This window comes from Hoplias malabaricus, chromosome 9 (assembly GCF_029633855.1).
Source record: "Hoplias malabaricus isolate fHopMal1 chromosome 9, fHopMal1.hap1, whole genome shotgun sequence".
Lineage (NCBI taxonomy): Eukaryota > Metazoa > Chordata > Actinopteri > Characiformes > Erythrinidae > Hoplias > Hoplias malabaricus.
The window spans coordinates 7206606-7221048 of record NC_089808.1 but is presented as its reverse complement, the minus strand read 5'-3'; the positions used below and the strand labels follow the sequence as shown (position 1 = coordinate 7221048).

At 44.7% G+C, this 14443-nt stretch overlaps 1 protein-coding gene across 9 annotated transcripts in view; it reads left to right on the top strand.

Annotated features, from left to right (window-relative positions):
• LOC136707833 (adhesion G protein-coupled receptor L2-like) overlaps positions 1-14443 on the top strand; it is a 148228-nt gene that overhangs the window by 77037 nt on the left and 56748 nt on the right. For 5 of the 9 annotated variants that reach the window (XM_066682101.1, XM_066682103.1, XM_066682106.1 and 2 more), the window contains 5 exons: positions 1156-1446; positions 3633-3736; positions 4342-4527; positions 8286-8324; positions 13331-13514. In XM_066682101.1, the coding sequence (XP_066538198.1) occupies positions 1156-1446; positions 3633-3736; positions 4342-4527; positions 8286-8324; positions 13331-13514 (804 nt within the window). The remainder of the gene's footprint in view (positions 1-1155; positions 1447-3632; positions 3737-4341; positions 4528-8285; positions 8325-13330; positions 13515-14443) is intronic. The other 4 variants (XM_066682108.1, XM_066682105.1, XM_066682107.1 and 1 more) reach the window with 1 other exon arrangement.

Sequence of the window (14443 nt, the reverse complement as noted above, 5' to 3'; positions counted from 1 at the left end):
AAAAAAACAGGACAACGTCCGAGTGGAATTTCTGTTTCTTTTTCATGTGCTCTGGGCACGGTGTGGTACGGGGGATGAAAGGCGGGAGTGGTTAAATATTTGCATGGCCATCAGTTTTGTGGTGCAGACAAAAAAGAAACAGGGCATTGTGTATGGTGGCAGTGCTGCTTTGAATTAGAGCAGGGTCTGAGAGCGAAGCAGCCTCGGCGGGACCTCCAGAGCCGTTTACACAAACCATTATCACAAGGGAAGTCTGCCGTCATCAGAGAACAACACGCGGTGGTTTGTACGCTAAACATTTGTTGATTTCGATGACTTTCAGTAAAAGCCGAGGAGGTCAGTTCATCCGTTTCCATCTGTTCCAGAGGTTCTTGTGCACTTTGAATGCAGTGGTCTGTAAATCCTGTAATCACTGGGTGCTTAGTTAATCAGTTAACCAACCACTCAATCTGAACATCAACACTTTAATGGAGTCGCAGATCAAATCCAGAACCCAAGCTGGATTCCAGGGTTGACTTTGAAGAGCTTTGGTTCATTAGAGTAGCCCACTGTTGTCTACAAACCACATATTCAAGTCTAGGTGATGGCTCGGCGGTCCAGTGCCGGGCAGCACTCTCTGGGAGGGTAGCGCAGCCCATTCTCCTCAATCACTTCCCTTGGTATGAGCTAGTGTGGGTGTCTATGAGGTGATGTGAAAGATTGTGACAGTGGCAAGTTGAAAAAAAAGCCTGTTTGGGTCCACCCTCCTGAGACAGAGGGCACTGAAATGGGGGCATATGAGGCAGGTAATACCTGGCAAGACAATTGCAAAGAAAGAGGAGATAAATATTAATATAACGAAGTACAAGAATAAGAATGATGCATAGCCCATGGCTTCTCAGTGGCTGGTTTGGAATATAGTGGTTGAGCAATGTTGCTTCCCTCCAAACCACACCCTATGGATTCAGTTCCTAGCTTGGCCAGCCAGATTACCCTATACCCAAGTCCTCGGGCAAGACCCCTAATGTCATGTCAGCCAAGCTGTCCTTGGCACTGTTTTCAATAATTTAAAATGGCATCAGCTTTTGTTCTCATAGCAATAGCATGTACTAATTTCTTATTGTATGACTGCACTACCACCCACAGTGCTAACTCTTTTCTCATCATCATCTACAGTCTCGACGATTCCTGACAACGTGGTGTCCACCATGTTCCCCAGAAGGACCACCACTACCATCAGCACCACCAGCACCAGCAGCACTCACCGGGGCACGGCTAATGTAACGGCCACAGCGGACCCGCGGCAGGACCCGGCCGTGGAGCACCCAGGGATGCCCGACCCCACCATCTCCAGCCTTCCCCCGTCTAGCAGACGCTTCTGCGAGAGCATGGAGATCAGGGACATCGTCTGGCCACAGACGCACAGGGGGGTGACCGTGGAGAGGCCATGTCCGAAGGGAACGAGAGGTGGGTGCAAGAGAGAGTTTTTGGAGTTCAGTAATAGCTAAATTGCAAAGTGTTAGGTGTATAGAGTCTTGTTTCTGTAGAGGCCAGCAGGGGCTGCCTAGAGGAAAATTAACTTTGCAGGTGTCCATTTAACACGGTAGGACTTCATTTGACACCGGTGATTTAGCTGTGTGTTTGTGTTTAGTAAGACGGGGGATTTGTATGTTTCTGTGAAAGCTGGTCAGTGGTTTAAGGCAGTTTAAACCAGTGTTTTGAAATACCAAAGCCCACCTCTTCAGTGCAGTGCAGTGCAGTGTTGCATATTCCTCAGTGGCTGTCTAGAGTTTCCCCATAATGTCAGACGTTAGCAGGTTTGACTCTGCTCTCCAGTAGAAGTTATGAAGTATCAGAGCATTAGCAGTAGCTGTTTTAGAGCCTGCTGACATGTAGTAAGCCTACGTGTCATTACGCTGGGGACCCGGCACTTTCAGAAATGGGCAATATTCATCCCCACTGCTTTCAGAAAGTGTAGTCTGAAAACATTTTCCATAACACCTCACCACAGATACCTGTCCTGTCTGTGAAAACAGCACTAAGACCATGTAGAAGAGTGTATGTTGGCAGCCCACCTCTCTAGTATTGAGGTGGCTGACTGGCACTGTGCCGTATTGACTGAAACTGTAGCCTATGCACTATGTAGTGCACTTTTCTGGGATCCTGCCATTTTGTAGTAGTGTCTGAAAACATGGTGCACTCAAACAATCCCACAACCCATGTACACTAGTGAATAGTAGATACCCATAATCCACTGGTTTGTTTGGTAAAAACCTGCATGAAGTAGTTTTTCAATTTGTTCACCACCTCCTGAATTCTATTCACGATAATAGTGCACTCTATAGTTAGTAATGTAGGGAATAATGAATAGGGAGCCATTTTGTATTTGCACTATGAAATGTATAGTAGGTATTACATCATCCTGAGCTGTGCTCATGGAGTTGCTCTCTGTGTTCAAGTGGAGAAACAGATTTACCTTTGCGCTATATTTGAGTTAAAGCGTTTATTGATTTATTAATAATAATTCCAGTAATAATCTGATTGTTTTAGGCAAGAAAACAAAACACATTAAGTTCCTAATAACAGAATCTGAAACCGTTTGCTCCTATATAATTTATATCACACGATGCCGAGATAATAAACATGGCACAACTGACATTTCATTAAACAAAACCAATTATTTTTTAATCAGACCCTGAAGCGATTACAGAACGTTCTATAAATATACTTAGAAACATAGTGCTGATACGTCCGGTATTGTTCGACGCTGAAAAGCTTAACAAAAACAACCATGAGACCATTCATGGACCTCTGCATTTCAGGCCCAGTGTTGATTTCTTAAAAGTGAATGTGATGTATATGTAAAGGAATGTGAATGAGGGTTAGATGTATTGGAAGCAACACCCAGACTGCATTCACGTCCCCTGCACTTTACAGCCATGATTGTGAATAGGTGACTTGTGACTAGGGTTCTGTTAAATGCTGTGATCTCACCGATTGCCCTGTGGGGAAATTGGCCAAAATGGCAACTCTTGTGATGGTAAGCAATGAAGCAAACCATTGTGAGGTATATGAGTAATGGGGGTAATGCCATTTTCAAAACCTAAAAATGAATTCCTAGCATCTGTAATTATGTTAATATTTATTATTTACAGTTATATAATTACGTTTAAAACTATAATTGTGGGAGAGACCTGTTTTTCCCAGGAGGGGGATGGGGTTCCTGCCCCACATTCCCTCCTGGGATTTCTGCCCCTGGCAGCCGCAACATGTTACAAATCTAAACGTCCTAGTCACTCTTAATGAGACATTCACCTATGTGTAGGCATATGATTAGAGTTTACGTCAGTCTGGATAAGGCCGAAAGACCTAAATGGGATGCAAATGCCATTAGTGTGTTATCTTCAGCTTAGCTAGATGTGTTAGAACAGGAAAACTGTCAAGTGCTGGGGAAGACTTTATGACTGTAATTGAGAAACACTGGATTAGACCGGTCTCCGGCTTCTACACACCCTTGACTTTGCCCTTGGTTCAGTTGGTAAAAGGTTTTTGGGATTAGCCTTGGCTTTGAGACAGTAGTTTGAGGGCAGGTTTAGACAATGACAGTGTTATATTAGCTTCTCCTCACCCCCTCTCTGCTTCCTCGTGGTCAGGTATCGCCTCTTTCCTCTGCATGGCCGCGAGTGGCACCTGGAACCCGAAAGGTCCAGATCTCAGCAACTGCACTTCACACTGGGTCACGCAGGTGGCGCAAAAGGTCAGTAACAAATCATTTTCTTAAACAATGATTTATATTGTTGTGTTAAACTATACCCAGATCAGACATAACATTAAAAAAGTGTCTTGATTTTGAACAAATTTTCATGTTTTAATAGATTTCACTATAGAGCTGCACTTTGTAGTTACACAATTACAGACTGCAATCCATGTTGACAATCCACTACTGTGGCGATTAGCAGTTTAAAAAGTGCAATGAACCGAATAAAAACTATAATTGAAATATTTGATTATATACTGCCCCCGATAAAACTTTGCTTTTGTTGAGATTTAATTTTTCTCTTAAGAAACAGCATTGGTCCATTTTACTGCAGCTTTTCTTCAGTACGTTTAATAAGTACACTCAACTGTAGCTGTAACCTTGTTATATTCAAAAGCCGCCTTCATCTAACAGCAACTAGGATCAGTTTAAGCCTCAGTCTGCTACACACCAGAGCTTTACTCCACAGGCCAAGTTTGTGTTGGGAAGTGTTGCAGAGTTTATCAACAGGGTTCTCCACTTCCCTCTGTTCCAAACCCTCTCATTTCCCCAGCCTGTAATCTGCGTGTCCCCATAATCACACATTTGCTTCTAAATTGGGTCAGATCCGGAGCGGCGAGAATGCGGCGAATCTGGCCAACGAGCTGGCCAGGCACACTCAGGGCCCTGTGTTTGCGGGAGACGTCAGCTCCTCTGTCCGGCTCATGGAGCAGCTTGTGGACATCCTGGACGCTCAGCTTCAGGAGCTTAGGCCCAGCGAGAAGGACTCGGCCGGACGCAGCTTTAACAAGGTACACACGCATAAAGCTATCTCCGGCTTAGTGCTTACAAATAGTTTCTGGGCACTGCAATGTTTAATTGTGTGTTTTGGCTATTAGCACAATTCGGCTAATCTCCAGCATAGCTGTTGTACTTGTGTGAGCTCTGCTGTGATTAGTGCGTTCTTGATTTTTGACAATGGTCTCAGTACAATACAGCTCAATTCAGTAAGCTTTATTGGCACGACCAATCAGGTTATAGCATGTCCACAACAGTTTGCTATACTATATGTCTATAACATGATAATACCATGGTAATAAACAGATTTACTGTTTTTGTTGATGGTTTATGGTCATTTAACTAGGGTTTCTAAAGTAATTCCAACTGCACAGATAGAGCTGGAATTTCACAGGGGTTTCCATCTAGCGATCAAAAGTTTGGGGACACCCAGCCTTCCACTAAGTCTCTGATAGAAACAAGTATTATTGTATACCACACACTGATACTGGTAATTATTAATAAATAAAGTGATCAGTTTCACCTTGGGAATCTCGTACATTTTACACTTTGATGTGACATCCTCCAGGTCACCGCCAGGTGAAAAGTGTTTGACCGTAGTTTATAAAGGAAACCAAGGCACTGTTTAGGGACAACTTTCGATGCTAACCAAGTAAGACTCGAGGCTTTGTTGTTCATGGAAAGCTTGAGCACTGAGTCTAAGGATGCAGCTGCTTTGTGTTAACGGATCCCAACTTTGAACAGTCATATCCAGTCTGGACAGCATGGTTTCCCTAAACTTTTGCTGGGTTGTGCGGTTGTTTGGGCACAGAGCAGTTCCTGCTTTTTTTTTTTTTTTTTTTGCTAAGCCTTATTCACAAGACTCGCCAGATCTGGAGGAACCCCAGAGCCCTGTACAATGCAGTATTTGTAGATTTCCTGATCCCACATGCCCCTTGCAGCTCCCTGAGCTCATTTCCCTGCCGCTGTGGAATTCAGCCGGCTGTGTGTGGAATCTCGGAGTCGAGACCCGGCCTGACTTTTTTCATAAGACGAGCAGAAAAAAGAAAGAAAAAGAAAATCAGTCCTTCTTCTTCTCCTTCTTTTGAGGAGACCTTCTCTCTCTCTGTCTCTCTCTCTTTTCCCTGCAGAAGGGCACTCCCTCTTCCCTGCCCCTGCCTGCTGGTATTAAAGCGGGCCCCCGTGGCCCTGGGGCTTCTCGCTCTCCTTGGTCTTCTAGGTCTTTTTTGAGCCCACCTGCCGACTCTGCACTGGCTCACCTCCCCTGTAATTACAGCACTAGTGCATCCCCCTCACCTGCCGCTGCAGATGTAAAAAGCCGGCCGCTAATGGCCAGGAGGCGTCCTATTAAAAAAAAAAAAGCCCAGGGAAGAAGCTGCGGCCCCTACAGGAGTGTAATTGCCCTCTCGGTTGAGGCCGAGTGATGGAGGGAGATATTTTCTCAGGAGAGAGGCTCAGCCGGAGCGCAGGAGGCCACACGTATCCAGCCGGAAGACCTGCGCAGTGCTGGGTTTAGCAGAGAATCTGAGGAATATCGATGGCCTGGAGGCTGGATCTCAGCACTGCGCTGGAGGAGAGGAAATGAAACGGGTGATTCTGCACGAGAGTTATTCCCTTTCTTCTGCCAGAGAGAGAGGGTCAGTGTGTGACAGACAAGAAGAAGGGGATGTGTGTCAGAAAACGAGAACAAAAACAGAAGAAAGAAGGAGGGAGATAAAGGCAGAGAGAGGAGAGAAAGAGGGTGGAGGGGTAGGAAGAGAAGACGAGTGTGAAAAAACAGGGAGAGAGAGAGTTAGAGATAGAGGAGGTGTGTGTCCAAGAAAGAGTAAAAGAAAGAGAGGAGGAGGGGGATTAAAAAGAGAAGGACACTATTTTTTTTTTTTTTTTTGATGGATTGACTATTTCCAGATCCACACAATCACCCTGACCATGAAGTACAAATGACCTCCTCCTGCCCAGTGGATGGTGAGGATTGGATTGTACCACGGTCCACTACCTGTGCCTCGTGTGTTTTTCCTCGGCTGGGTTTGGGTTGTGAGCAGCTGATGTATTCAAAAGACACTTCTAATTGAAACAGGGGGAGACGAGCCGCTGGACTTCTTCCATTTACTCTTCTTGGGCAGTCTGTGCTGATGCTCTGATTACACACAACCACACACACACACACTCCAAAACACAGTGTGGGCAGCAACAGAGCACCTTGATGTTCCTTTGAAGATGCAGCCGCCCGTTTTTTTTAAGCCTTTATGTCTTGTAATTGTGTGTGTGTGTGTGTGTGTGTGTGAGAGACAGAGAGAGAGAGAGTCAGAGGATGTGTGAGGAGGATGTGTACGTGTTTATGTATACGTCTTATTCTTGATCTTTTCTGCTTGTCTGTGTTCGTGTGTGTGTGTGTGTGTGTGTGTGTGTGTGTGTGTGTGTGTGTGTGTGTGTGTGTGTGTGTGTGGTTGCTTTTATTTTGGTATCCAAGCGTCAATAACTCAGAAAAGATGTACAAGAACAACATAAACTCTTCTAAAACTTTTGCGTGTTCGTGTTTTTCTGCCTTTGTTTCTTCATCTTCTCTTACTGTGTGTGTGTATATATCACAGGTATATATCACATTTTGGAGTCCTCAACCTGTTTATACACTCTTATTGAGGGCACCTTTCTTCCTCATGGGGACCACCAGCTGCTCCCTACGATGTAAATCATAACAGTGTGAGGTGAAGGCATGTTGGTAAGAGTAAGGATCAGGCTTGTAGCACTTAGATGAGGTTAAATGAATTGAAGCCTATGCAGTGTCCCCACAGTGTATTGTAAACAAACGTGTGTGTGTGTGAGAGAGAAAGTGCTTTTCCTTTTGTAAGTAAGTTTTCCAAAGCAGGAAAACACTTGATAGACCTTTATGACTCTACTAACTCTTCTAACTCTGTGTGTGTGTGTGCGTGTGTGTGTGTGTGTGTGTGTGTGTGTGTGTGTGTGTGTCTGTGTGTGTGTGTGTGTGTGAGATAAAATATTTTGGGCCTGACTGATATGTAAATACAGGTGCTAATATCGTCCAATAACAGGGCGCGTTATTATTTTCCTCTTGTTGTTATGGAATGTCAAGTCTGGGGATTGTCGGATGATTATCACTCATCAACGACAAATACACTGATCAGCCATAACATTATTGCCACCATCTTGTCCCTCCACTCACAGTATACACTGACTGTACTTTGTAGTTGGTCACATAGACACTGTAGTCCGTCAGTTGTTCGATGTTCAGGAGCCCCCACAGGACCACGGCAGGGGTTTAAAAACTCCAGCTGGTCGTACCAGCACACAGCACCAGCACATCAGTGTGAAAGTATGCAGAGCAATGGCAGTGGAGCTGAGAGAATGGACAGTGAGTGAAGAAACAAGGGGCTGGTCACAATGTTATGGCTAATTGCTCGGTGTTTAAACATTCTATAGATTTAACGCCCAGGAGGCGGAGCTTATGTTAATGAGTTCTGTCACTTTACGTGGGGTTCTAGTGCTGTATCTTCGGAGGGCAAAAGTTTGGGCGCACTGTTCATGTGCACAGCTGTGTAAGAATGTGAACGGTGTGTTTTCATTAGGCACCGGTCGATAAGGGTCCGTGTCAATGATTTTAGAGCAATGCAAACATCCACATAAGACTCTGGTCAGTGTTTTCACTGACCACATATCAGTCAGGTCCTGGCGGGTGTTCTTGACCTCTCCACTTTCTCTGTGTGTGTGTGGTGTTTTTGTTGTGTGTGTGTGTGCTCTTGTTCCTTTAAATAAGCGTCAAAAGCGAGAAAAGACGTGCAGGGCGTATATGAAGGTACATCCACTGCATCCTGCTTCCCGTTGCCCCACTTCTCTGCATGAAGCTTCTCCATCTGTCTGTCTGTGTGTCTCTCTCTGCCTCTGTCTGGCTGCCTGGCTGTGTGTGTGTGTCTGTCTGTGTTTCTGTCTGTGTGTCTGCGGGACGCTCTCTGCTGGATTCTGACTCATTCTTTAGGCACTTGTTAGCGTCTCTGCCTTTGTCTGCCTGCCTGGCTGGCTGCTGTTCTTTTTTCCTCTTCTCTCTCTCTCTCTCTCTCTCTCTCTCTCTCTCTCTCTCTCTCTCTCTCTCTCTCTCTCTCTCTCGCTCCCTCTCCCTCTCCTATTTTACCTTTCATCTCCCTCCCCTCCCCCTTCCCTCTCTACTTTCATACTTTCTCTCTCTGTGTCTCTCGCCCCTTTTTTCCCCCCTCACTCTTTCTGCTTCTCTAGTCGCCCACATTTTTTGCTTCCAGTTTTCCACATTTCCCCACTCTCTCTCTCTCTCTCTCTCTCTCTCTCTCTCTTTGTTTTATGATGTCATAGCAAGGGAAATCATTCTGAATGGAGTCAATTGAGCGAGTATTTGTCATTATGAGATTGTTCTAAGAATATTATGGAGCAGTTTCAAAGATTTTAGCCATTTCCCCAATTTTTATGTCATTTATTGAGTGAAAGTGCCTTAATCTTTTGGCCGAAACCTTAAGTATGACTTGGCAACTTTCAAAACGTCTGTAATCCTTTAAAACTCCCAATCTCATAATGGGAAGTAGATATTGACTGTGTGTTTGATTAAGAATTCTTTCACCTCGTATAATTTCTTGCACCTGTTTCTATCTCTCCCACTAGTTCTTTCCTTTCTCTTGCTCCTCAGCCCCTTCTTTGCTCCCCATGCTTCTTTTCTCCTCTTTTGCACCCCCCTCACCCCCCCCCCCCCAACACTGGAGTATTGTATGAGCAATTGCACAGATGTAATTGCACCATTTCCTCTTCTTGTCTGTCAATGCTGTGATCAAAGTGCCTCACTTTTTCACCTCTTTCCTCAACTTTCACACTGCCTGCGTTCATAAGACGGAGTCATTTCCCTCGTTTGTGTCGTTATGCTTCTATCTGATTTTCCTCCCCTCTTTCTGATGCCTTGTTTTCCACACCAGGGCACGAAAACTTACAAAATATATATATATTACACTGCCGGAAAACTCCCAGCCCACAGCCACGTGAGACTCTCTCTGACTGGGGTTTATTTATGTGATGAAGCGTTTTTAAACGCACCCCACACACACACACACATACACACCAACACCACCACCTTCTTCTTCTTTCCTCCCCCTTTGTTTGCCAAGAGAAATAGGCCAACGTCGGGCGGTTTCGCGTGCCAACTTCCTCGAGTGTGCGCTATGATCCACCCGCCTCAAAGTCCCCCTCTCCATTCAAACGCCTGTTTTAGCGCCGACACAAAAACAGCCTCAAATTAAGAACGCCCCAAGCGCTCGGTTCTCACGCCATAAATCCAGCTCTTCCACCGCAGGTCCTCTACCCGTATGAGGCAGCATGGTTATTTAATGACCTCCGCCCTCATAAGAACCCCCTGAGAAGTGTAGGACAGTTCAAATCTTCCATATCAGTTTTGAAATCACAGAATGGAGATACAAAGCCGGCTGTTAGCATGTTTTCACTGCAGATTATGTTTATTATCTGTTCTTATAGCAATGAGAAGAAACAAATATATATGTGTGTGTGCTCTGCATACTTGTGGTGGTGGCGATGGTATTTTAAAACACTCCAGCAGCGCTGCTGTGTCTGATCCATTCATACCAACAACATCAGTGTCACTGCAGCACTGAGAATGGTCCACCACCCGAATCATAACCTGTCCTGTTGTGGTCCTATAGGGGCCCTGACCAGTTAGAATGGGGCGCTCAGGAGCATCTGGATCAACTGGAGGCAGCTGAGCTGTGAGCAGTGGAACTGGGGCATCATTTGATACTAAAGGGATGAGTGGTGGTTGTGATCCAAAACTTAGTAACTGACCTCACTTCTACTGTTGTGGACTGAAGGCATCTGAGCCCTTAAGTTCCTCACAAATGTTCCATCTAATTTAAAGCCTGTTTGTATATTACTATTAATAAAAGCTGTGTTGATGATTTGAAGAGATGTGAATCTGAGAGAAGAGATACCGTGGCACTATATTAAAGGGTTAAATTGCAGTGCCATCCTGAGCAGGTTCACTTAGAGATAGCATAGAAGTGTTTTTATTTTTCCCCCTCTCTACAGCTGGGTCACTAAGGGCTTCTGCCAGTGACCGCTAAAACAAATAAAACATTGGCCCGGGCCAGAGAACCGAGAGGATGTTTTGTATTGTTTTGGCAGAAGAAGCTATAACCCAGTTAGCTCATTACAGCCTCGGCTACTGTTACACAGTGCAGACTGTGGAGATGTGCCGCTGTGACTTTGTTTTACAACAATTCTTTCGATTTCTGCTGAAGGTGCTTTAGTACAGGTTCTTTTTCGGATGTCTTTCCCGTGTCAAAAGGAACTGTACTTATTTGTTTACCAACAAAACAACATACTATGTAAATATACCCTCATTGTATATTAGTGGTCAGCAATGATAGACAATAAATGTACATTTTAATTGGTAAGCATCTGTGTTAATAAGTACTTTACCCCACATTGGCTGTATTAGCAGCCTCTGCTCTTGAAGGCTTCACACTAGATGTTAGAACATTGCTGTGAGGGTTTGATGGCATGCAACCATGACAACATTAGTGAGATTAGGTCTTAATCACAGTAGTAAGTCTGTCACTTAATAGAGCACCGATCCAGTTCTCTTTAGTCTTCAAATCTGGACCAATGGCTGGTCGGTATGACACTATCCCTTGGTTGCAGTCATATTAGTGACTGATTGTTTGGTTTCTGAGCGCAGCACTTTTGTAAACAGACAGGAAAGCTGGATACATTTATCTCATACCCAGCTCCTCTCCCTGCACTGGAGAGGGCCTTATAACTTATAACCATCTGCCTCTTTGAGTCGGGGGTGGTAAATGATCCCAAAGTGTAGAAAGAGGAGAAAAAAGCCATTACCCTCTGTTAGCCACATTAGCATTTTCATCAGCGGATCTAATGGGAAAGTTGTGTATTTGAGTAACGTGTAGGTCCCCAACGTGGCGGCTACTCTTCACAGTGATGTAACCTGCAACCCATGGATACCTGACTAGTTTGGCGCATTAGTAGTTGAAGCTATAGTGTCGTACCAGCCAGCCATTTTAAAGTCCCGGCCTGGAGCCTGGATCAAAGATCCGGATCCGGATTGAAGATCCTTCGGTGTTGAGCTTGGTGACCTTAGGTTCACAGCTGCTTCAGTGCATCTCAGTGCATTTTTTGCTTTACTATGAAGATTATGCGAGCTAAGTCCCACTCCAGTTGTCTGTGAGGAGTTTGGTGTGTTCTCCCTGGGGGTTTCCTCCAGGTGCTTCAGTTACCTCCCGCAGTCCAAAAACACACGTTGGTAGGTGGATTGAAGACTCAAAAATGTTCATAGGTGTGAATGTGTGAGTGTGTGTTGCCCTGTGAAGGACTAGCGCCTCCTCCAGGGTGTGTTGCTGCCTTGAACCCAGCGATTCTGGGTAGGCTCCGGATGCACTGCGACACTTAACTGGATAAGCGTTTACAGACAATGAATGAATGAATGAATTATGCGCGCTGTTTATTTGCTGTTGGGACATAAGTTCTGGATCATAAAAGCCACTCTAACCAACCTACTGCTTTATACCGCTCTAGTTTAGCATTGAGCATAGCACCATAGGCTCATGCACAGCTCCAGCTGCTCTAACCCTTTCTATTGCGGTCATCAGTGCATTCTATGGAGGTGATACCAACCATCTGTGCATAGAAATCACTCCCTAAAAGGCACCTACAAATCTTTTGCCATGTAGCATCTGTTTAATCAGATGTGTCCAAACTTAGGAGTTCTGCGTTTCAAGGAAAGCGGCGTAAGGTTAATCGGACTCATCTGGAGGTTACGGAGGGGCACAAACCAGCAAAGAACGGAAATAAGCTGCCATAAAGTGGCGAGTGTTATTGCGCTTATTGTCGGTGACAGAGCAAGAGAAGAGCTGGCTGTCACCATGACACAGCTAATCTCGACTCGGGTGTATCTCAATTCCATTTTATCTCCAGTAGATCGAGGGCCACTGTGTGGAGACTCAGCTGGCTGTCTCCTTGTCCTCTTTAATAGCGAGGCTGGAGTGACACTGCGCAATAAGAGCTCACTAGATGGTGTTGGGAGCTGGTCTAGAGTCTTTAAATACACTAAGGAATGGCCCTGGAACTGTTTAATTCAGTTAGCACTCGCTCCCGGCCTCAGGAAATGAAAGGATTGTGATTAGGAGCAAGAAAAGGGAACGGGAACATGAATATCTCCGCAGTTGGACCCCCCCCCCCCCCCCACCACAGTCTGCCGGGCTTTGGCAAGCAGATCCCGCCGCCCGATAAGCCGTTTCCCCCTCGCAGGGAATAGCATACATTCTGAGGGCATTGCGGTCAGATCCTGTTATGGAATGTAATCATAATTGTTCCTTGGAAAACAGGCCAGCTTTTGTAGGAATAAGGCCCACTTAGGCTTTAGCAAACGGCAGAAGAATGCCCCATTTATTTGGAAAGAGTTGCGGGCTGCTTTCCCGCCGCAATTTGCAATAACAATCCCCGTGATGGTTAAATGACAAAGGTAACACACAACACACACACATACACAAACACTGCTGCAGTTCCAGGCACAAAATCAAGACCTGTTTGGGCCAAAGACCCTCTCTTCAACCCTTTCCCCAGCCCCCACCCTGCTTCTACCCCCAATCATGGTTTTACTTGCCTGTCATGACTTTAATTTGCTCTGGTTACCCCCTTCATGTGCCTCATGTATGGAGTCCTATGGAGTTCTGTTTCATTTTTTTTTCTTCTAGACAAAAGGGGAAAAAAAAAGCAAATATCAAACGCCTATCATTATTTCTCTTGTTTCCACGGTTACAGGCCATCGTGGACACGGTGGACAACCTCCTGAGGCCGGAAGCCCTGAAGTCCTGGAAGGACATGAATTCCACGGAGCAAACACATGCCGCCACCATGTTACTGGATACGCTGGAGGAAGGGGCCTTTGTCCTCGCAGACAACCTGATTGAGCCCGCCGTGGTCAAAGTGCCCGCCGATAATATAAGTGAGTCATTTCTTCAGCATACTAAAGCAAAAAAAAAAAAAAAAAAAGGAAAAGGCACTGACAAGTCTTTGTGTGTGAGATCTGAGATGTGAGGCACCTGTCAGAGGTCAGTCTAATAGCTCTTTTACATACACCTCACAGGCCTCTCTCCAGAGCCTTTATCAAAGGGGTCTGCGACCCTGAGAATATACATAAAAACGCACCTGCTCCTGCTCTTTAATCTTCTGAATTAATAATGGTTTCTCAGTGCTGTTGGCACCTTTATTTTGAAATGGAAACAACTAAAGATAGTGGTAGTTAAAATAGTATTGTTAAAAATAAGTTTATTTATACAGTGCTTTTTAAAGCAAATAAAAATAAATACAAACAGAACAAATGTTAAAGAAAATGAAATAAAAAAATAAAACAGTAAAATATAATACATTAAAAGAACACTAGTTAAGATTTAATGGTTTTGCTCCTGGGCTTTTACAGCATTGTCCTGTAAAATGTTACATAGTCCAGTTTCTGCAGTGCTGAGCTCAGAGTAGCAATGACAGAGCATCTATTCTGCCTGTTACAGGTGAACAGAGCATCACAATGATTTTGAACCTCCAATGGTTCTCCAAAAATATACAACTAAAAAGATCAGTCTGATATTCATTTTGATTTAATTCATAGTTACTTTAAAATCACTGTGAGCTCCCATCCATTGGTGGCGCTCTTTCCCTAAACCCACACAGACTGTTTATGTTCCTGAAGAAGAATCACAAAAACAGTGTTGTAAAACAGTGGAAACCTTCTGTTCTAACCCTTTTCTGCTTAGGCTTAGGGATAATCTTGGGTTTAAATTTAGAGGCAGGTTTAAGGGTGATACTCTATAATAGGTGTTAGAAATTCATCCACAAAGTGGGAGCTATATTTTGCTCACATTATAAACTGAGACCTGG